The 24,322-nt window shown below is 40.3% G+C and overlaps 1 protein-coding gene across 1 annotated transcript in view; it reads right to left on the bottom strand.

The window, feature by feature from the left end:
- Positions 1-24,322, bottom strand: part of WWC2 (WW and C2 domain containing 2) — a 218,689-nt gene that overhangs the window by 3,660 nt on the left and 190,707 nt on the right. The window contains exon 22 of the mRNA XM_008000362.3: positions 2,325-2,452. Coding sequence (XP_007998553.1) covers positions 2,325-2,452 — 128 coding nt within the window. The remainder of the gene's footprint in view (positions 1-2,324; positions 2,453-24,322) is intronic.

The following is a 24,322-nucleotide window of genomic DNA, read 5'->3' as shown; positions in this document are numbered from 1 at the left end:
GAGCTACTGCTGCGGGCAGTGTCCTTTACATTTGTTCACTTCCATAAGAGGGAAATGAGAACGAAAATCGCCCCGAGTGTGGGCGTGATGTCAGCAGAGGCCGTAAGGCGCAGCTGGTAACTGGGGTGTTTAAAAATACCCGCACTAGTTGCCAGTGCCTGCATTTGAGATATTTCACATAAAATTGTTGATTTCTAACTTCTCTTGAAAAATTAGAAGGCCAGGGACCATCAGGCTCCTGATTCCAGGTGAAATAAGCAGCTGGGGTGGTGCCAGGCAGAACGCCCCAGGCCCCACTGCTGCCCAATCTCACCACCCCAGGCCAGGCACCAGCAGCCGCGCAAATCCCACGCTTCCAGCGCGGTCTATCTCACCCTGACCATCTCACCATTCTCATCACTTGCCTGGTGATACAATGGTTTCGTATCTTAAGGGAAGCTGGGAATGTTCATGGATTCTTTGCTTCGGGCTTCAGCAACAACTGCTAGTTGTGTGACTTTCCATGCCAGGCAATGCTGCTTACTCTCTAAGTGACCACAGCACCAGGGGCATGGATGGACTCCCCTCACCTGCAGTTCTAAAACCCAAGTAGTGGCACTCCCTGAAAGTCACAAATGTGATTATTTAGCAGAAAAGAGGGCGGAAAAACCTCTCCACTACAAGATGCTGCATAAAAATGAAGGAGCTGTGAGCCCACTAAGGCCCACTGCTGCTGCCACATGTGGCCCTGCCCTCCCGCCTGGCACTAGACCCCAGCGTGCCATAGCTGTCCCTGCTCCACCACGTGACCTAGCTTCCCCACACTTCAAAAACACTCGCTTCTTCCAGGCTTCTCCCCTTTACACCTAAACGTTTTCTAAAGACTCGTCCATACAAAACCTCAACCAAAACCAAATAAAAACCGAATAGGAGCAAACCTTTTTGCTGAGCTCCCTCCGACGGGGTTGAAAACATCTGCTGTGCTCACCAGGGATCCTGGGTGCACTTTTCAGTTCTCTTCATCAATCTCCTCTCCCCATCCTCCAGCCCCAGGCTCCTGGTTCTCCTCTGACCTCTCCAGCCATTCCTTCTAGTATCTCTTTTGGGGTGAGCCCTTCAGTGACTGGTGCCCACCTTTCCCAGTCACCTCACATTTTCTGGGATGTCTGGTCCATTTCCACTGATGAGACCAGTGCACTGAAGATGAGCACTCCCATTTTTTAATCTCCATCCTGACCCCAACCCTGGCTTTAGATTTTTATTTTCACTTGTCTGCTGGTCATGGTTACCTTGCTGGCCTGCTGGCATTGCCTGGTGTGCCATGGCAGAGGTCAGCATCCTCCCCACACCGCTGCTCCCCAGCGTTCTCCATCTCAAGCGCGGGCACCATAGGACAGCCACTGCCCCCCATGAACCTCCCATGAACCTCACAGGCCACCCTTACCCATTTCTCCCCAGCCCACTCTCCACAATGCCTGATATCTGCCCCACATAGAACCCATTCCCATCATTTGGTTTTGTGCATGGAGAGCCCTGCTGGCTGCCCCATCAGAAACCGCGAGTGGAAGCCTCTTCTGCACAGCTTCCAAGGCCTGTGCAGTTTGAGCCCAGTTCTCCCAGACAGGCTCACCAGCTGGCAACTCCCCATGCGCCAGAGCTTGGCACTGACTTCTAAGGTCTGTGCCTCTGTCCGTGCTGTTCTTCCTGCCTCAATGTCCCACTCAACACTGCCACCCCTAGGTGCCTAAGGAGCTTGCAGCCATCCTTCCATGATGGGTTCTCTTATAATCTCCTCCTCAGGTGCCCGCAGCCCCAGCACCTGCCCCATACGGATTGAGGCTCCTCCCACATCTCTCACAGGTCCCTACACATACCTTTAGTGAGCTCTTTCCACACACACTGCAATGACCTGGTTACCTGCCTGTCCCCACTACAGCCTAGAGCCCCCGAGAAGAGCAGAACACCCATGTTCTTAGCCTCCGCATCTCAGGGCCTGACAAGGTGCAAGGTTTCTGGGGCTGCCCAAGTAATGTCTGTGAAATGAGTGAACAAAACCCCGAGTTTTCTGTACCTTTGTGTCCTGGGTCAGAATAGTCCAATGAGATGTGCTACTAAGAGCTGGGGACACCCTGGGTTCTTGAGGGGAGTTAGGCTCTCATCAGCCTTTAACTCTGCCAGTCACATTTATCACCTCAGGTGCAAATGGGAAATTACATATTCAAGGCAGGGAACACAGGATTTCTGTCTCAGATCCTAGTATTAACTTTCACTGCACTGAGGTGAATTCCTACACAATCAGACCACATGAGGGCAACCCAAAAGCTGTCCTGGATGGGGCTATTCACCTGAAGGACTGCACCTGCCGAGGCACCTTCTGGCTCTGCTCCCGGAGCCGACACACATCCTTGGAGACTTGCCTCATCAACTTCTCTGCATTCAAACCTTGCTTCTGCTCTTCTTTGGACTGTTCGGCCTGGAAAAGGGAATAAAAATGTAAGAAAAACACAAAACACTGATTAGAAATCCCTGGAGACAACCTATGAGGCTTGAAAGATTGTGACTAAAGTCAGGAGGGCAAGCAAGGCAGTCAGTGGGCTGGTGTCCTTTACATCACGCGTCAGGGGCCAACACCCACATGACCAACTCATGCTGAGTGGGAGCATATGTGGATTTTGGGGTAAGTTCATTTTAATCACATTTTAGAAATCAAATTACACAGCTAATATGTGACAATTTTATTACATCTGAAAAACCTAAGAACTCTTAAAAATGAAACAGAAAATTACTCATAGCACTGTTTCCAAAAAATACCTACAGTTAAAGAATGTTTTGGGCAAATACACTTTCAACATCTTATTTATCTTTTTGACCCTTTTTTCTAACTTAGCCATTTAAAAAGCTGTTTATTAAAGTAGAATTTCCCAATCAAAAAATGTGCACATATACGTGTATAGCTCCAATAACTGTTACAAATTGAACACACCCATGTAACCAGCACCGGATGAAGGGGAGGACACTCTGTTTCCAAGAAGCCCCCCTTGGCGCCCTTCCAGCTCTGCCCAGGGTTCCCAGCATTCCGACTTCTAACGCGCCTCTTCTGTCCTTGGTATAGAGGAACAGTAAACAGATACTCTTCAGGGTCTGGCTTCTTTTGCTCAACATTATGCTCACGAGAATCATACACACTGTTATCTGTAGTTGTAACTCACTTTCCCCACAGCTGTATAATACTCCACTGTATGACTTCACTACAATGTATAATCTATTAGTAATAATGAACATTTGGGTACTGTGCATGAACATGTTTTAAAATAAAAATGTACTAATGATATTATATTAAAAGTTGCCTTTTCATTTCATTCTTTCACTCATATCCATTCACTCATTCATTCACCCAGTCAACAAATATTTGTGGACTGCCTTTTAAGGAAAGGTAGTATGAGTGGGTGAAGAGCAAACACTCAGATATATGGCTTGGGGTCAAATTTCATTTCTACCACTTACTAGCGATGTAAATCTGGGCAAGTTGCTTGACCTCCTGGTGTCTTAGTTTTTCCATTTGTAAACTGGGAATAAGTACTTACTTCAAAGTTGTGAAGTTTAAATGAGTACATACACATGTAAAGTACTTAGAGCAGTACCCAACACATCACTGAATATACTATTTCAGAATGAAGCTATTACTGTTGCTTTTTTTTTTTTTTTTAAACAATATGCCAAGTTCTGTACTAGGTGGCAGGGTTATAGTTGTGAACAAAACAGGTGAAGTCCAGGCTGGGAGGCCAAGGTGGGAAGATTGCTTAAGGCCAGGAGTTTGAGACCAGCCTGGACAACATAGGGAGACACTGTCTCTACGAAAAAAAAAAATTAACTAGGTGCGGTAGCATGTGCCTGTGGTCCCAACTACTCAAGAGCCTGGGGTGAAAGGATCACCTGAGCCTGGGAGTTTGAGGCTGCAGTGACCTATGATCTACCACTGCACTACAGCCTTCATGACAGAGCAAGATCCTGTTTCAAAAACCAAAACAAAGAGAAAAACAGGTGAAGACCAGTGGCAGAGAAAAACAACAGCAAAGAACAGAAACTGTTTAATAATTATTAAAAATCAACAACATATTGTACTTTCTCAGGTTAAATCTTCCTCTCATAACATTAAAAAACATAGTGTATTTATTAGAGCAGTTTTAGGTTCATAGCAAAATGGGTTGGAAAGTAGAGTTCTCATTTACTCCCTGCCCCTACTCATGTACGACCTCTCCCACTATCGGCATCCTCCGCCAGCCTGGTACATCTGTTACAATCAGTGAACTCATACTGACACTTCATCACCACCCCAAATCCACAGTTTATATGAAGCTTTGCTCTTGGTGGTGTACATCTGTTACAATCAGTGAACTCATACTGACACTTCATCACCACCCCAAATCCACAGTTTATATGAAGCTTTGCTCTTGGTGGTGTACATTCAATGGGTTTTGGCAAAAGTGTAACGACAGGTACCCACCATTATAATATCATACAGAGGAGTTCCATTGCTTTAAAATTCCCCTGTGCTCTGCCTATTCCTCCCTCTTGGTGTTATGCATTTAAGTTTCCTCCATGTCTTTTTCATGGCTTGATAGATAGCTCATTTCTCTTTAGTGCTGAAGAGTATTCCATTGTCTGAATATACTAGTTTATTTAACCATTCACCTACTGAAGGACATCTTGACTGCTTTCAAGTTTTGGCTATTATGAATAAGGCTGCTTTAAATATTCATGCAAACGTTTTCATGTGGACGTAAGTTTTCAACTCATACCAAGGAGCACAACTGCTGAATAGTATGTAAGAATCTGCTTAATTTTATAAGAAATCTACAACTGTCTTCGAAAGTGGCTGTATGATTTTGCATTTCTATCAGCAATGACTGAGAGTTCCTGTTGCTCCACATCCTTGTCAGCATTTGGTGTTGTCTGTGTTTTGGATTTTGGCCACTCTAACAGGTGTATAGAGGTATCTCATTGCTGTTTTACTCTGCAATTTCTTATTGATATATGATGTTAAATATCTTTTCACGTGTTTATTTGTTATCTGCTTTGGTGAGGTATCTGTTCAGGTCTTTTGCTGATTTTTAAACTGGGTGTTTGTTTTGTATTGTTGAGTTTTAAGAGTTTTTTGTAACTTAGATAACAGTCCTTTATCAGATACAACTTTTACAAATATTTCTCCCAATGTGTGGCTTGTTTTCTCTTTTTCTTGACAGTGTCTTTCACAGAGAAGTTTTAAATTATAACAAAGTCCAGCTTATCAGTTATTTCTTTCATGGATCACACCTCTGATGTTGTGTTGTATATGAAAAGTCATTGCCATACCCAAGGTCATCTAGATTTTCTCCTAGGGTAACTTCTAGGAGTTTTATAGTTTACATTCAACATTTAGGTCTGTGATCATTTTGAGTTAATATTTGTGAAGGGTGTAGAAGGGTCTATATCCAGATTCATGTTTTTTTGCATGTGAATAGATATCCAGTTGTTCCAGCATCATTTGTTGAAAAGAGGATCTTTTTTGGATTTATTTTCTTTGTTCCTCTGTCAAAGGTCAGTTGAATATAGTCAGCCCTCTGTATCTGTGGGTTCCACATCCATGGATTCAACCAATCATGAATTAAAAAATATTTGGGAGAAAGTGGATGGTTGCATCTGTACTGACATTGTTTTTCCTTATCATTATTCCATTAATGACATTATTATTACTACACTATACTGTATTACTACTGTCATTAAATACAGTATAACAATTACTTACATAGTATTTAAATTATAATTGGTATTATAAGTTATCTGGAAATGATTTAAAGTATATGGGAGGATGTGGGTTATATGCCAATACTATATCATATTATATAAGGGACTTGAGCATCTGTGTCCATGGGGAGTCCTGGAACCAATCCCCACTATGGATGTTGAAGGATGACTGCACATTGAAGAGAGTCGATCTATTTCTAGGCTCTCTATTTTGATTTGCCTATTTTTTCACTAATACCACACTGCTTTGATTACCATAGCTTTATAGTGTCTTGAAGTCAGGTAGTGTCAGTCCTCCAACTTCATTCTTCTCCTTCAATACTGGGTCTTTTGCCTCTCCATATAAACTTTAGAATCAGTTTGACTATTACATAATAACTTGATGGGATTTTGAGTGGGATTGCATTAAATCTATAGATTGATTTGGGAAGTACCAACATCTTGACAATATTGAGTCTTCCTATAAACATGGAATATTTTCCCATTTATTTAGTTTCTTTTAAATTTTCTTTCATCATAATTATGTAGTTTTCCTCTATAGATCTTATACATATTTTGTTAAGATTTACAAGTATTTCACTTTTTGGATACTAATGTAAATGGCATTGTTTTTAACTTCAAATTCCACTAGTGCATTGCTGGTATATAAAAAAGTGATTAACTTTTGTATAGTAACCTTGTATCCTACAACCTTGTTATAATCACTTATTAGTTCCAAGAGTTGTTTCTGTTTGTTTTGTTTTTGGTCAAATCTCTCAGGTTATCTACATGGACAACCATCTTATATGTAAACAAAGACAAACAAAGACAATTTTGACTTCCTTCCCAAGTGGTATGCCTTTTTTTGTTTTTTCTTTTCTTATTGCATTAGCTGAGATTTCTAGTGTGATACAGAAAAGATGTGAGAGGGGACATTTTTACCCTGTTCCTAATCTTAGCAGGAAAGCTTCTAGTTTTTCAGCATTAAGTATGATGTTAGTTGTAGAGTTTTCTACATGTTTTTTAAGGTCTCTTCTATTCCTAGTTTGCTGGGAGTTATTTTTAGCATGAGCAGGTGTTGATGTGATTACAACAATTGATTTTGAATGTTAAATCAGCCTTGCGCACCTGGGATAAATCTCCCTTGGTTATGGTATATAACTCTTTTTCTATATAGTTGGATATGATCTGCTAATATTTTGCTAAAGATTTCTGCATCTATATTCACAAGAGGTATGGGTCTGTAGTTTCCTTGTCTTTGCCTGGTTTTGGTATTAGGATAATGCTGGCCTCACAGAATAAGCTGAGAAGTATTCTCTTTGCTTCTGTTCTCCAAAAGAGATCGCAGAGAATTGATAAAGTTGTTTCCTTAAATGTTTGGTAGAGGCCAGGCACTGTGGCTCATGCCTGTAATCCCAGCACTTTGGGAGGCCGAGGTGGGCAGATCACCTGAGGTCACGCGTTTGAGACCACCCTGGCCAATATGGTGAAACCCTGTCTCTACTAAAAATACAAAAATTAGCCAGGTGTAGTGGTGGGCACCTGTAATTCCAGCTACTTTGGAGGCTGAGGCATAAGAATCTCTTGAACCTGGGAGGCAGAGGTTGCAGTGAGCTGAAATCATGCGACTGCACTCAACCCTGGGCGACAGTGCAAGACTCTGTCTCAAAAAAAAAAAAAAAAAAAAAATTGGGTAGAATCTACTAGTAAATCCATCTATGCCTGGTGCTTTCTATTTGGGAAGGCTATTATTGATTCCATTTCTATAATATAGATAGGCCCATTCAGACTATTTCCTGGCAGACTATCTTTCAAGGAATTGATCCATTTCATCTTGGTTATCAGAGTTGAGAGCAAAGAGTTGTTCACAGTATTTCTTTATTATGCTTTTAATGTTCACAGGACCTGTAGTGATGTCTCCTTTTTCATTTCTGATGTAATATAATTTGTGTCTTCTCCCTTTTTCCTTACCCTGGTTAGCAGCTTACCAATTTTTTTTTGTTTTTTCACCATATTGGCCACGCTGGCCTCGAACTCCTGACCTCGTGATCCACCTGGCCTCGGCCTCCCAAAGTGCCAGGATTACGGGTGTGAGCCACCATGCTCAGCCCAGTCTACCAATTTTATTGATCATTTGAAAGACACAGCTTACTGACTTCCTGTTTCTAATTCCATTCATTTCTGTTCTAATGGTTATGATTTCTTTTCTTATTCTTAGTTGGCTCTTTTTTTTCTAGTTTCCTAAGATGCAAACTTAGTTGATTGATTTTAGTTCTTTCCTTTTTTCTAGTCTATGCATTCAATGCTATAAATTTCTTGCTAAGCACTGTGTTTGCTGCATCCCCCCAATTTTTTTTTCTTATGATAGGAACAGACTTTACTGGTTGTAATGAGAAGTGGAAGAGGAGAGGATGCTATAGTTCCTGCTTCTGGGGCAGTGTCCACAGACTCACTGGCTGTCCTCCAAAATCCTACAAATTTTGATTGTTTTTTCATTTGGTTCAAAATATCTTTTAATTGTTCTTAAGGTTTCTCCTTTGACCCACTTGTTATTTAGAAGTATGCTGTTTAATCTCCAAGTATTTTGGAATTTTCTAGCTACTTTTGTTATTGATTTCTAGTTTAATTCCACTGTGGTAAAAGCAGACAGTGCAAATATATATCTTACGGCCTGGACTGTGGTCTATATCTCAGTGAATGTTCCAAGTGAGCTTAAGAAGAGTGTGTCATCTGTTGTCATTAAATGAGTAGTCTATAGATGTCCATTATATCCAGTTAAGTAATAGTGCTGAGTTCAACTATGTCTACTGATTTTCTGCCTGCTGGGTCTGTTTATTTCATTTCTGACAGAGGATAATAATGAATTCATTCACTTCTCCTTGTATTTTTTTTTTTTTTTTTTGCCTCATATATTTTGTGCTGTTAGTCACACAGATATTTAAGAATTGTTATCCTGGTCAGGCACAGAGGCTCACGCCTGTAATCCCAGCACTTTGGGAGGCCGAGGTAGGCGGATCATCAGAGGTCAGGAGATTAAGACCAGCCTAGCCAACATGGCGAAACCCCGTCTCTACTAAAATACAAAAATTAACTGCGTGTGGTGGTGGGTGCCTGTAATCCCAGCTACTCAGAAGGTTGAGGTAGGAGAATCACTTGCACCTGGGAGCCTGGGTGACAGAGCGAGACTCCATCTCCAAAACAAACAAACAAACAAAAACAAATTGTTATCCCTTCTTGGATAATTAATCTCTTTATTATTCATTATGTCATGCTCTTTTTTTTTTTTTAAACTGGATAACTTTTCTTGCTCTGAAGTCTGCTCCATCTGAAATGAATATAGCCACTCCCACTTTCTTTTGATTAGTATTAGCATTGTCTACTTTCAGTCTATATGTGTTTTATGTTTAAAGTGGGCTTCCTGTATACAAAATACGGTTGGTTCTTTTTTGATCAACTCTGACAAACTGTTTTTTAATTGGTGTATTCAGACCACTGATGTTTACAGTGACTAATGAAATAGCTGGAATAATATCTACCATATTTGTTACTGTTTTCTATTTGCTGCCCTTGTTTGTTCCTATGTTTGTCTTCTACTCTTTCACTGCCTTTTGTGGTTTTAATTGAGGACTTTATATAATGTCAATTTTCTCTTCTTTCTTAGCATGTCATTTATATTTCTCTCTTACTTTTTCTAGTGGTTGCTCTGGAGTTTGTATTATACTATCCAAATCCACTTCCAAATAACATTATACCATTTCATGAGTAGTACAAGGACCTTATAATAACAAAATATCCCTCATTCTTCCCTCTTGTCCCTTGCATCATTGCTGCCACTCATTTCACTTATACATAAACATACACACACATAAGTGTACGTAACTTACACTGTTGCTATTACTCAGAACAAATTATTTATGTGATTAAGAATAAGAAAAAAAACTTATTTTACCTTAATTTATTCCTTTTCAATACTCTTCCTTTGTTTATATAGATTCATGTTGCTAACATATCATTTTCCTTTTCTCTGAAGAACTTTTAACATTTCTTGCTAGGCAGGTCTACTGAGCACAAATGTCCTTAATTTTTGCTTGTCTGAAAAAATATTTGTTTCTCCTTCACTTTTGAAGAATAATTTTGTGTTTGGGTACAGAATTCTAGGTTGATTTCTTTTTCCTCTTAACAATTTAAATTATTGCATCCTACTCTCTTCTTGCTTGTACAATGATTTCTCAGGAAAAGTCAGATATAATACTCACCTTTGTTCTTCTATAAGGAAGTTTTTTCCCCTCTGGCTTCTTTCAAAATTTTTAAATCTTTTAATTTTCTGCAGTTTGGATATGCTTAGGTGTAATGTTCTCTGTGTGTATATATTTATTTTGCTCGGTGTTTTATGAGCTTTCTGGCTCTGTGGTTTAATGTTTGACATTAATTCGGAGAAAGTCTCAGTCATTATTCCTTCCAATATTTCTTCTGTTCCCTTCTCTTTCTTCTGGTATTCCTATTACACACATGCTACATCTTCTGTAGTTATCCCACAGTTCTTGGATGTTCTGTTCCTTCTTTTTTATCCAGTCTCTTTTTTCTTTGCTATGCAGTTTTGGAAGTTTCTATTGACATATCCTCAAGAGTTCAGATATTCTTTCTTTAGTCATGTCCAGTCTACTAGTGAGCCCATCAAAGTTATTTTTCATGTCTGTTAGTGTTTTTGATCTCTAGAACTTCTTTTTGATTCTTGCTTAGAATTTCCATCTCTCTCCTTATGACGTCCATCTGTTCTTGTATATTGCCTACTTTTTCCCTTACAGCCCTTAGCATATTAATCACGGTTATTTTAAATTCCTGGTCTGATAAGTCCAGCATCCCTGCCATATGTGAGTCTGGTTCTGATGCTTGTTTTGCCTCTTTAAACTCTGTTTTTTCCCTGTTAGTATGCCTTGTAATTTTCAGTTCAAACCCAGGCGTAATATACTAGGTGAAAGAAATTCTGGTAAACAGCCTTTAGTGTTGTGGTGGTAAGATGGGGGTAAAGAAGGAAAGTGTTCTATAGCTCTGTGAACAGGTTTCAGTCTTTGAGTAGGCCTGTGCTCCGGGGCTATGAGCTTCACAAGTGCTTCTCAGTCTTTCCCCTCCTAAGGTGGAACAGAGTATCTAGGATGGGCTGGAGTTGGATATTCCCCTTCTTCCACATGGAAGACTAGAGGGGGCTAGAGTTCAGTATTTCCCTTATCTGAGAACACAGCTTCTCCTGAGGACAGGCCTTGCTAAGAAGAACAGAATGCTTTTGTATGTTTTAACTGGCTACTTTTTTACTCCCTCTGCCAGAATCAAGGGAAGACTTTTCTTCGACATCCATTGTGAGGACCCAGTCAAGCTCCTGGAAGTAAAACTAACACAAGCGTGGAGAGCCCCCGACTTCTCATGACTGGGTACTCCTGCAGTTTTTAACTCTCAGACTTCTCTGTAGTGAGCCTCCAGCAGTATGTTCATTACAGTTTAGGTTTTCTTACCCCAGTATTGGTTCCTGCAGAGGTCACTGCTCATAGATTCTTGCTCCAGTAAGTTGTGATTCTTCGTTCTGCTTGCCTGTCTCTCCAATTTTGGGGATAGTAGTTTGCCCTATGACCTCACCTCTCTGACTGATCTAAGAAGAACTGATTTTTCATTTTGTTCAGTTTTTTACTTGCTGTTAGATTGAAGACTTCAAACTGCTTATATGTTGGACCAGAAACCAGAAGCCTGTAACTTTTAATGATTTCATAACATTCCACTGAGTAGCTACAGCTTAATTATCTTAACGAACCCTCTACAATTACCTATTTAAATTATTTCTAGGCTGCAGCGTTCATTCAAGTGGGATTTGACATTTAAAAATCTTGGTAAGTGAACATGTGGCTATATTAGATTTGGAGATAAATAAATGCAGGCATGTATTACATAGTTTAAAAAACTCTCCACAATAAGCCTACATCAGTATATTCATATAACTGTTTATATTACTCCATTATCAGGGAAAAACTAGTGTTAATTTGTACTTTGAGTTTTAAAAACACCTAATATTGTAAAATACTGAATAAAGCTTCCCTGATATAAAATCCAAACTTACGTTTATTTATGAGTAAGTATTAAAAAGACAATTCTTTAGCTATGTAAACAAACTGTGAAATAGAAAATAAGGCTTAAATATGAATGTGTGACTTGTTACTCCTCCTACATTCATATTAGAAAGTTATGTAATTCACAGTGAGGACTGTCGTCACGGGGTAAAGGGGCCACGATGACTCTATTCCCCATTTGCTGTCCTTCACCCAAGGCACGGACTCCCTCTTGTAGGTATGCCAAGAGGCTGCCTAGTTTTTCACTTAGGATATGGCTCAAGGTTTGCCTTGGTGGCTGAGATGTTTATACTGGGCCCAAAAGCTTCAGGAGGGCAAAGGAGGTGCCTGTTTAACGTAATTCATAAAGGCTCAAGTGCTCAATACAATTTTTGAACCAGGAGTTTATTTCTGACAACTGCCTATATTTGCAGAAGTTACTTGCAACGTTGTCTTACAAAAGGAATTAATTAAATCAAATGGCTGGAGACTTCATTATATAATACATATACACTTAACGAGGGGGAGTGGTCTCGTCTTAAATCAGTCTTGCCAATACTTAAAAACAGTTGTTATCTCCATCTGACAGATACACAAATCCTTTTTTTTGTTTGTTTGTTTTTGTTTTTTGAGAGGGAATCTCGCTCTGTCACCCAGGCTGGAGTGCAATGGCAAGATCTCAGCTCACTGCAACCTCCCCACCTCCTGGGCTCAAGCAATTCTCCTGCCTCTGCCTCCAGAATAGCTAGGACTACAGGCACCTGCCACCATGCCCAGCTAAGTTTTATATCTTTAGTAGAAATGGGGTTTCACCATGTTGGCCAGGCTGGTCTTGAACTCCTGACCTCAAGTGATCTGCCTGCCTTGGCCTCCCACAGTGCTGGGATTACAGGCATGAGCCACTGCACCCAGCTGCTATCTGACAGATAAACAAATCTAATTTAATTTAGTTGATTTGTGTCTTGAGGGACAGTGAGGCCTTATAAATAAGTGAGTTTTGGCTTCTGTCAATTTTTTGGAAAGCTGCTTTAGGAGAAGGCATATTCTAAGCAAAATCTCTGGTGTGAATACATGGTAACTTTCCTGTTCACTTTCCCTCCCAATTCTCACTGGGGATGTTGGGGAAACTAGCTAACCAGCAGCGATTTGAGAAGCTGCCTCTTGCTGTACCTGACAGAGACAGAGAGAGATCGACATCAACTCAGGCCAGAACTACGCAGTTGACATACAGAGGTAGAAGAGGAAACAGCTTAGGTAAAGGTCTAAAGGTGGTGGGTAGCCTGTGCCTGCAATCTAAGTTGATGGACAGTCCCATAATTGGGATCCTTCCAGACTTGAAAAGCCAACTGCTTCTGTTATAACCTAAGCAGTTAGAAACAATAGAAGGAAATAAGACTGGTGCTGGCAAAAAGGGCAATTAAGGATCTTGTCATCCCACGTGCATCCACTGTTTCAGACACCGTTAAGGCCAGGAAATCAAACAAGGTCTTCAGGCTTAAGAGACAGGACAAAGACAAGATCTTTGACTATGTTTCACAGCCAAACTGATATTATCAGCAATTCTCTTACTAAGAATTTATGCTTTAGGAATACGAGTGTGACCAAAAAGGTGCAAAAAATATGCATAAAAGTGTGTGTTTCCACATTGTTTATAATAGAACATTTGGGAAATGGTTATTAGAATAATTAAATAACTGTGATATAGCTATACAAATGAATGTATTAAAATAATGAGTTATAGTAACATTTACTAATATGGAAAGCTATTCACCACATACTATTAGAATTAAGTGAGGGAAAGAAGCAAATTTCAGAACAATCTATCTTTATGACCCCATTTTTGTATAACTCTTTCAAATAACACTAACGCACACTCATCGCATAAAAAATAGCTGGAAGGACATGCACCAAATTGCCAACAGTGGTAACCTCTGGGAAGTACAACTCCAAGAAGGACTTCTAGTTTTTGCTTTATATAGTTCTGCATCACCTGAATTTGTTTTAATAACCATGTGTTACTTAAACATTTAAAAAAAATTAAAATATTCTCAAAGCAAAAATATCCTAAACTCACTTTAAATTTGCAAATAAAAATACTGTGGCACTTTGAGGAAAGATGAGATTTTACAAAAACTCTTTATTCAGCAAATACTTATAAAGAGTAAATTATACTGAAACTACTTTATGGAAAGCTAAATAACCCACAATGGGGCATCCTTAGTACTTTGCTAATAATCATCTACTGCAATAAGTTTTGATTTTTTTCCATCACACAGTGTCTTTTTCCAGGTATTTTTTACTGCCCCCCCCATTTCCTCACCCTGTTTTGAAAGATTTTGTCTATAAAAGCAGCCTGTATTTGTTAAGTAACAGTTGTCTCTTGATTACTTTGTAATTGATGAGATAATTTAGTTTCCAGTTGGAGCTTGTGAATTTATGCGATTCAAATACAAGGGTGACAAATGTGATAGTTACTTTGTGAAGTCCTATCTTTAGTAAATGGGTAATTTTTCATTAAGTCCCAGATAAGGAACTGTTGACTTAGTACACACTGAGAAATGACTTCTACCTTGCTATGGTATATCAAATTACTAAATTAGTAAATAGACTAAAAATTTTGCTGCTATTCAAATTCTTTGTGAAATACCATAAGAAAAAAAATCACTCTTAAAACAGACATCTGTTGACTGATTTAACAAGAGACATATCAGGAAAAGACAGGGAAGGAACTGAATCATGCATAGGTAAGAAAATCTAACCTACTTTTCTTACCTAGAAGTGATTTTATCAGATAGGAAATAGGACAGGCTCACAGGCTCCTGTTCCATCTTTGCCACCTTCCACGTGAATGGAACGCAGAGGTCTATCCTAGACCTTGCAGAGAACTCTTTTGACAGTCCCTCTAAGTAGTGTAATGGCTGCTGACATTTTCAACTTTCAGCATTTCTATGGTGACTACAAAATTACTTTGAAACTTGCCTTTGTCTTACAAAAAAATAAAGCTGACCAGGCAACATAGGAAGATATTTCCTTCCCTGCTGAATAAAAATATACTTTACTGAAGACTGTATTTGTCTCTATGCTTTTATATTTATATCTGTATCTATACCTATATCCTTCTCCAAAAATTAGGTGGCAAAACATATAGAATTATTATCAGCTGCTAATGATCAATACCACACTTTGTAGGCAGTTAAATCTCATTGCTGAATACTTTACTGTAATCATTAAGATTTTGTTGAATGCAGTGTATTAATATATTTGGCATAATTTTTAAAACAGATCTAACTTTTAAGAGTGTTAACATTTGCATTATTTTAAGCTTTACAAAAAGTCTAGCAGTTCTGCAGTCTAGCACCAGAATTTTGGCATTTTGACAGGGAAACACTCTATGGAAAAAAAAAAAAAAAGAAAGAAATTCCTGCTTTGTAAGGACCATGAGGCTCCTCTGGAAGAAGCCCAGTCCTCTCTCGGCATGCTTTGCCCCTCACCCCAAGGAGTCACGATAAGACGCCTGGCTCACGAGGCCTGGGAGCCACTTCGTACGCTGCGGACTCCAGAAGGGGTGATTCACCTCCAGTTTACATGATGGGAGCCCAACCTGCAGAGAGGCCCAGTGATTTACTCATAGTTGTGTTAAGAAGCCTAATGGAATAGAAAGCACCATCCGGTCTTAATTTACAGTCCTGAGCCTCTTGCTCTGCTTCCTAAGGGGGTTTTACAATACACGAGGACACTAAATAAGATTCTGTTTTTTATTCTGAGCTACAAAACAGACTTTGGATCACAAAGGAGGAAGGTTATGGAGTGTGACCCTGAGACCTGACAGTTTTTGCTGACAAGGGAGGCAGATCCAGGATCTGCTGCTGGCTTTGATTCACTGCTTTTCTAGGAGCCATATTTTTTATGGCAACTGGCAGACTCGTTGCTCATCGTTAGGCACTTTATGGTCATCTTGCTGAAAACCTCACAAATCCCCAATACCACAGGGAAATGATGGAGATGAAAGGGCAACGTGTGAGCGTGGCAGAGTTAGTGTGTGTGTGTGTGTGTGTGTGTGAGGTGCTGGTGTACCCATGTGTATGTTAACAAATGGCTATGGAAGTGAGGAGGAAGCAGGTGAGGGAAGTCAATGGTTATCATGAGTTTCTGTGGCTATAATGAAAGGCACACAATGGAAAGTATGTATTTTCACAAAACTGGTTTTTGCAAATTTCAGTGGTGAGAAAAGTACACAACTCAAAACAGTTTATATCCACAGAGTTGGTAAAAATAACGATAAAAACCCTCTGCACTAGGGAGAATCAAATCATTTTGAAAGCAGGATAAATGCACCTTGTTTTGTGAGCTTTTTTCACTGTTGCTTGATGTGAAACAGCCAGTAGTAGAAGGAGGCAAAAATGGAGGGGCAGCGGGCTTGGCATCTGCTACGGGTTAAATGTTTGTCTCTCCAAAACTCATGCTGAAATTCAATTGCCATTGTAACGGTATTGAAAGGTGGCACCTTTGAGAGGTGAGCAGGCCTGAGGGCTCCGCCCTCATGTGTGAGTTTAATGCCCCAATCAAAGGGCTTTTTTGGGAGTGGGGTCTCTCTCCTGCCTCCTGCCCTCCACCATGGGACACTACAGCAAGAAGGCCCTTGCCAGCTGCAGCCTCTGCGAACTGTGAGAAATAAATTTCCAGCCTCCCGAACTGTGAGAAATAAATTTATGTTCTTTATAAATTACCCAGTCTGTGGCATTTTGTTATAACAGCACAAAATGGACTAAGATAGCATAGTTTCTTCCAGTGTGATAAAAAATCCGCTCTGCATAACCTGTGTAAGACTGCACTCTGAGTATCCCGATACGAAAAAGCTTCCAGGAATCACATTTCACCTGGGACTTCAGAATTATCAAAGTGCTGCATGTACCCTCAAGGTTTAGTTCCCTTAGGCCATGCAGACTTCAATTTCCACAAATCTCTCTGAATCCCTCTTTATACTGAAAGCACATTAGACTTGATTTCAAATAGATCACAAAATTCTGTAACTAGAAGGGATCTTGGTGGCTATCCACTTCAATCCTCTTAATTCATATGTAAGTATATAAAATCCTATTAGTGCATGGGAAAAACATAAGCCACAGGTATGCATATTTTTATAAGGCTGGTTTGTTTTCATTTACCTATTTTTTGTTGGGAAGAAGAAAGGAGTTGTAAAGGAAAGCAACGGGGAAGGGTAATGAGAAAGCAAAGCCACAACAGCATCCAAGAAGATCTGACTCTGACGCCACAAGCACTCATCGGTCTCCTGGCCTTGCTGTTATAGTCTCTTTTCACTTGGACCCTAAACAGGGACTTCAGGTATATACCAATGGCTCTTTCCCTGGGTAACATCAGGCTAGCTAAAGACTTTTGGCCCTATCATGTGTATAAAAAGACAGCATTTTGTATATGAGGTTCAACTCCTCTGACAAAGGAGTTTTATACTGAACTGTTAATGGCATCCCCAAGATGTTCACAGTAGTGATCTAGAAAAACAATAGCAATGGCATGGAGAAAGCTGAATACAAATTATTAAGACTGTCAGCTTTTACTAGCCCTTAATTTTTTAGATGTATCTTCACGTTTTGTTAAGCTGAAATTTTCTTGACAAGAACTAGAAAACACATTCTCATTCACATTCTCATTCTGAATAAGAGACCTCTAACATGTCAGCTCAAATCCTCTTGACCTTTCTCAATGCCCTTGCAGTCATCAACTCTCTGAGGGGTCTAGTGGACTTCAGGAAGGTACAACTAGTGTCTCCCCTTATGCCCTTTCTCTGGCCCCTGCCATGGCTTTTCTGTTGAAGCCAACATGTGCCATGAGATTGTTTGGCAGTCATATGTGCACATGGGTAGAACGATTCTTCCTCATTTCTCCTCTGAGGGATGACTGTGAGATGTGGTTAGCATGGCCTGTGGGTGCTGGTCCCAAGGGAGCAAGCAGGCAGCACACTAGCAGCCATCTCCTCCATTGCCTCTCTTCAGCTCCCCGGGCTGCACCCTCTTGGTGAAGCAGTAGAACAGAAGTATTTATCCCAGGCCGGGCGCGATGGCTCACACCTATAATCCCAGCACTTTGGGAGGCCAAGGTGGGCAGATCACCTGAGGTCAGGAGTTCAAGACCAGCCTGGCCAACATAGTGAAACTCCATCTGTACTAAAAATACAAAAATTAGCTGGGAGTGGTGGTGCGCACCTGTAGTCCCAGCTACTTGGGAGGCTGATGTGGAAGAATTGCTTGAACCCGGGAGGCGGACGTTGCAGTGAGCTGAGATTGTGCCACTGCACTTCACCCTGGATGACAAGAGTGAAACTCCAAGTCAAAAAAAAAAGTGTTTATCTCAGGCTCTACCATGATCATAAGAGAAAGATCCTTGGGATCTTCTTTTCCCTCATTATCCTGGTATGCAAACTAATTTTAAAACCAACTAAGTGCTGGTTCATCAGATAATAAAGATCAGAAATCCTCTAGGCTAGCTATGGTGGCTTACACCTGCAATCCCAGCACTTTGGGAGGCCAAGGAGGGAGGCTTACTTGAGCCCAGGAGTTCGAGCCCAGCCTGGGCAATACAGTGAAACCTGGTTTCTACAAAAACAACAACAACAACAAAAAATTAGCTGAGTGTGGTGGTGTGTGCCTGTAGTTCCAATCACTGAGGTGGAAGGACTGCTTGAACCTGGGAGGTTGAGGCTGTAGTGGGCTGTGGTCACACTACTGCACTCCAGCCTGGGTAACAGAGACAGGACCTGTCTCAAAAAGACTCTTCTATTAAGAAATAATTTGGTTTTTTTTGTTTTTTTTTTTTTGAGACAGAGTCTTGCTCTGTCACCGAGGCTGGAGTGCAGTGGTGCAATCTCGGCTCACTGCAAGCTCCGCCTCCTGGGTTCATGCCATTCTCCTGCCTCAGCTTCCCGAGTAGCTGGGACTACAGGCGCCCGCCACCATGCTCGGCTAATTTTTTTGTGTTTTTAGTAGAGAGGGGGTTTCACCGTGTTAGCTAGGATGGTCTCGATCTCCTGATTCACTTGCCTTGGCCTCCCAAAGGGCTGGGATTACAGGCGTGAGCCTCCGTGCCCGGCCTTAAGAATAATTTCTAAGCAAAATCATCAATGCAACCTATGTAAAGATGATTTTAATCATCATCAGAAACGTATTATGAGGCCAGAATTATGCACAGGTATCATTTAGTGATTAAACAACTGTAAATTAATATAAAATAAAGCACTATTTTACAAAGGAGAGTTCTAAAGTGTCATTCTTTTTCAGACAGTTTCCCACTGGAACAAGGCCTGCTTGTATCCTTCACTGGGCAAAACAAAGGAGATCCTGGCTCTCTCAAATGTTTGCACTCTTGATCCAAATTGAACAGTCCCATGATCTTCAGATTAATCCCGGGCTGTTCTGAGCCCAGCGACCAGTTTTCACACCATCTAAGAGAGTACTGCCACGTGGGTAACGGAAGGCCTGTTCTGTGAGCAACATACATCCAATGTGGCATTAATGTTACCTCTACTGGCAAGGGCAACTCCACCCGGCTTTGTACTCAAGTATGTTGGGTTTTTGTTGACATGTTAAAGAATCAAAACCCTCACACAGTGATGGCAGCACCTTTATGAAGACACTGGCTCTGAGGCAGGCACAGGAAGGGACGGCACCCGTCAGGTATGTTAGCCAGCATCATTTTTAGGCGATGCATTGCAATAGGAATAATTAAATGCTGACAATTAGGAGATGAAAGTGAAAAATACCACCCGTGTCACACACATGGTTGCACTGAATGAAAGAGATGACAGCTCCCAAAGAGGTCATTTACAAGGTAATTTAGTTCAACTTTATCATGTGTCTGAGAAGCATGCCTCACATTCCTATCATTATTTCTGTCACTGAGAACAGAATGATAGGTCAGTATGATAGGGACGAAAACAAACAAACAAGGGGTGTCAGGGATCTCGGCACCCCAGGAAGAATGAATTGGGCACTTTTCCCCTCGCACTGTCATTCTTTTCCTAGATCGCGGCTGTGAACATCGTACGAGATGGTGGGAACAAAAACAGCAAAAACTCTTTCAGAACAGTCTGTCAAAAGCGTTGACGGTTGATTTCAAAACTGTGTTGTATATAAGGTCTCTAAGAGATACTGATTTGATCTGATAATATGAAACTTGGTCCCAGCATCACCAAGGCACAACTGGACCAAGGGCTCCCTGAGGACAAGGCAGAGGCCCTCACATGGCCAAGCTACGCTAAGGCCACAGACAGTGTGCACCAGTCAGATTCTCATCACACTTTCAGGCTGTATTGTTCTATTCACCAGTAAGCCCCAGGGTGAAATCCTCTATGCTAGTGGTGAGCAGGAGGCAAGCAAAACTCAAAGAGGGCTACAATCACGGCTGGTCAACAAGATGAGCAGCTTGAATGAGGCAAAGGAGACTTCTGCCAAGGTTGGATGGAACATCTACTAAGGCACTGTAATACCAAAGCAGCAAAAGCAGCCTCACTGCTTCCCTGGGGAGTTGACACTCTAGGTCGAAGGCAGCATAGGAGTTGGAGAGGAAGGATTTGCATTAGGAGGTGTGTTTGTGCTTTTACAGAAAATATGTCTGCTCAAGTTTCCCAAGGAACTCCTTCTTAATTTTTTTTCCAGTTGGAAACAAACACACATTTTTGACTGGTTCATTAAGGGACAAATCATTAAAATGAACATGTGTGCCTCAAATATCAACTCTGACTTGACTGCCAATTTTCAGACTCTGAGCAACGTGTCTGCCCTGATGATTTCCTTGGGTTGTTGGGTTCTAGACTCCTTCTACTTTATATCTACTTTACTTAGAGCAAATGCAAAGATTTCTTTAGTGTAGAAGGAAAACAAAGGTCACCCTATCAGTCCCCAAACCTTGAATCATCCCTCAACAACAGTAAGAATCTTAGCAGAATTCTACAATGAAACACAATTAAAAAAAAAAAAAACCACTCAGGAAAATATATTTATGATACTTTTACTTTTAAAAGAAGGTCTTAATCTTCTTTTTCAATCAGTATTAGACTTACTCTTTGGATCTGCCAGAGTCTCTCTCACTTTATCTCATGTGAAAATGTCTGGCGCTGGGGACTGGGAAGGAGCCTCTGGCTCTAGCCACGGTCACTCATACTACTGCCACACTGTCTTTCCAGAGAACACTCTAGAAACTTCACGGTTCCCCTATTACTTATGTATCACACATCAGTGCTCCACACAGATACCATCCTCATCACACAGCAACGCTCCATACAGACGTGTCTGCTTCTGAGCTCTGTATTCATGCCATGACCAATCTCTTAATTCCTCCACAAATTCCTGCTATTTTAGCAGTTTAATAAATTTGTAGGGCAAGTCCCTCTCCTTGTTATTCTTTTCCAAAGTACCTTGGCTATTCTTTGACCTTTACTTTTTCATTAACTGCATCAGTATCCATGAAGAACCATATGGGTATTCTGCTTGGAATTACATCAACTCTATGGTACATTTTAGAAAGAACTGGCCATCTCCACAGTATTAATTCTTCCTCTATATCAGCAATTGGCAAACTACGGCCTGCCACCTCTTTTTGTAAATAAAGTTGTTTTTTTTTTTTTTTTTTTTTTTTTTTGAGGTAGAGTCTCGCTCTGTCGCCCAGGCTGGAGTGCAGTGGCCAGATCTCAGCTCACTGCAAGCTCCGCCTCCCGAGTTCCCGCCATTCTCCTGCCTCAGCCTCCCGAGTAGCTGGGATTACAGGCGCCCGCCACCTCGCCCGGCTAGATTTTTGTATTTTTTAGTAGAGACGGGGTTTCACTGTATTAGCCAGGATGGTCTTGATCTCCTGACCTCATGATCCGCCCATCTCGGCCTCCCAAAGTGCTGGGATTACAGGCTTGAGCCACCACGCCCGGCCGTAAATAAAGTTTTATTGGAACGCAAATACATCATTTAATTACATTTTATCTATGGCAGAGGTGAATAGCTGCAACAGGGACCATATGGCCCAGAGAGCCTAGAATATTTAACAATGTTAATATTTAGTTATAATACAGTTACATTATATTGTAGTATAATTTGATATAAAATGTAATATATGGTCATTTATAGGAAAAGCTTACTGACCCCTGCTCTACATGGATGTAATAAATTCTCCATGAATTTGTTTTTACATTTCTTCTCAGTAGGTTTTGTAATTTTCTTTATACTGTACTGTTTATTCTTGTTAAGTTTATTTCTTGATATTTGATATTCTTTGGTACTGTTGTAATTATCTTAATTAAATGTTCTAGGTGTTTCTGGTTGGTGTAAAGAAATGCAACAGACTTTTGGATATCATTCTACTCACCCATCTTGCTAAACTCCTACTATTTGTAATAACTTACAAATTTTTTAATGTATGCAATGTCACCTGTAGATAATGGCAGCTTTATTTCTTTCCAATCTTTTTGCTTCTACTTTTTTTCTTGTCTTATGGCACTGTTTAGGAACTCCTAATACAATGTTGAACAGAAGGATAGTGCATGTCTTGTGTTTGATTTTAAAGAAAATGATTCTAATGTTTATCTATTTATGATCACATTTACTTTAAGTTATTCTTTATCAAGTTGAGGAAGTTCCTGTCTCTAACTTACTGGGATTTTTAAACATGAAGGAACACTGACTTTTCTCAATATTTTTCTGAATCTACTGAGTTGGCCAAATGATCTTTCTCCTTAATCTGTTAAAGTAATGAATTATATAAATAGATTTCTTAGCATTAAAAATATTCTTAGACATTTCGACAGGGTCAACATATATTTTTTTAATTCATTGTTTTCCAATATTAAAAAATCTGCCAGGCGCAGTGGCTTATGCCTGTAATCCCAGCACTTTGGGAAGCTGAGGCAGGAGAATCGTTTGAACCTGGGAGGCAGAGGTTGCAGTGAGCCAAGACCATGCCACTGCACTCCAGCCTTGGTAACAGAGCGAAACACCGTCTCAAAAAAACCAAACCAAACCAAACCAAACCAAACCAAACTTTTGTACAATTCAACATGGTCAACATGTATTATCTTTTCAATACAGTGTTGGATTCTATTTACTAACATTTTTTAGTTAGGATTCTGGCATCTACATTCATAAATGAAAATGGCCTGGCCTGTGATTTTCCTTTTGATAGTATCTTTGTCTAGTGTTGGCTTTAGGGATGTTGATTACGTAACATTAGTTGTGGAAGTGTTCCCTCTTTTTCTAGTGCCTGGAAGAGTTTGTATAAAATTGAGATAATTTCTTCTTTGAAAGCGTGGTGGAATTTGCTTATAAAGCATCCAGAACTTATATTTTCTTTGTGGATAGATTTTTAATCACTACTTCTACTTTTTTAAAAGAGTTATAGGATTTTCCATCCTTTTTATTCTTTCCAAACATCCATTCTAGTATATTTTCCTAGACGTATGTCCAAACTGTAGGCATATACTTTTGATAGTACTCAATTATTTTTTCCTGTCAGTCAGGCTAAAGTTCAGTGGGGTGATCACAGCTCACTTCAACCTCAAACCTCTGGTGATCCTCTTGCCTCAGTCACCAGAATAGCCCAGACTATATAGGCATGTGCCACCATGCTCAGCTAACTTAACTTTTTTTTCCCCATGGGATCTTGTTATGTCACTCAGGCTGGTCTCAAACTCTTGGCCTCAACCTGTCCTCCCACTCTGGTCTCCCAAAGCACTGGGAGTGCGTGTGTGTGTGTGCATTTATTTTTTAATTTTTCATAACTGATTGACAGGGTATCACCCTGTCATCTAGGCTGGAGTGCAATAGTGCAATCACAACTCACTGCAGCCTCTACCTCCTGGGCTACAGTGATCCTCCCGCCTCAGCCTTCCAAGTAATTGGGACCAAGTAATTGGTGCATGCTACCATGCCTAGTGAATTTTTTTTTTTTAACTTTTTTTGTAGAGGCAAGGTCTCCCTATATTGCCCACGCCGGTCTCCAACTCCTGGGGTCAAGTGATTCTCCCACCTCAGCTGTAATTATTTTTTAAATCTCACAATTACCTGTAGTTCTGTCCCTCATTATTTTTGTAATATTCTTTATTTGTATATTCTCTTCATTTATTTTGCCAGAGCTTTGTCTGTTTTTCTTTTTGTTTGTTTGCTCTATTGAGCTTCTCTCTATATAATGAAGATTAGGTAAGTCAAGAAAAATGAAATACGATAACAAGCAATTTATGGATGAACCTTTGCATTATGATATTAAGTAAAAAACTTAAGTCCCATAGTTTTAGTAATTATTGATACCTAGAGATTTAGAATATCATATCATGACACATTAGAAATGAACAACCAATCAAAGACACAAAGTTCTGTTTGCATCTATAGTTGTAAAACTCCAATTCAGCTTTCGAAGGCTTTGACTCACAAAAGTCAAAGACTGTGATGCTTCTCCATGACATTAAAGTAGGTCAAAGTCAACCAAGAGTTTGAAAT

The sequence above is a fragment of the Chlorocebus sabaeus genome, chromosome 7, assembly GCF_047675955.1.
Source record: "Chlorocebus sabaeus isolate Y175 chromosome 7, mChlSab1.0.hap1, whole genome shotgun sequence".
Classification (NCBI taxonomy): Eukaryota; Metazoa; Chordata; class Mammalia; order Primates; family Cercopithecidae; genus Chlorocebus; species Chlorocebus sabaeus.
The sequence above is the reverse complement of the archived record's forward strand: the minus strand, read 5'-3'. Positions and strand labels throughout refer to the sequence as shown.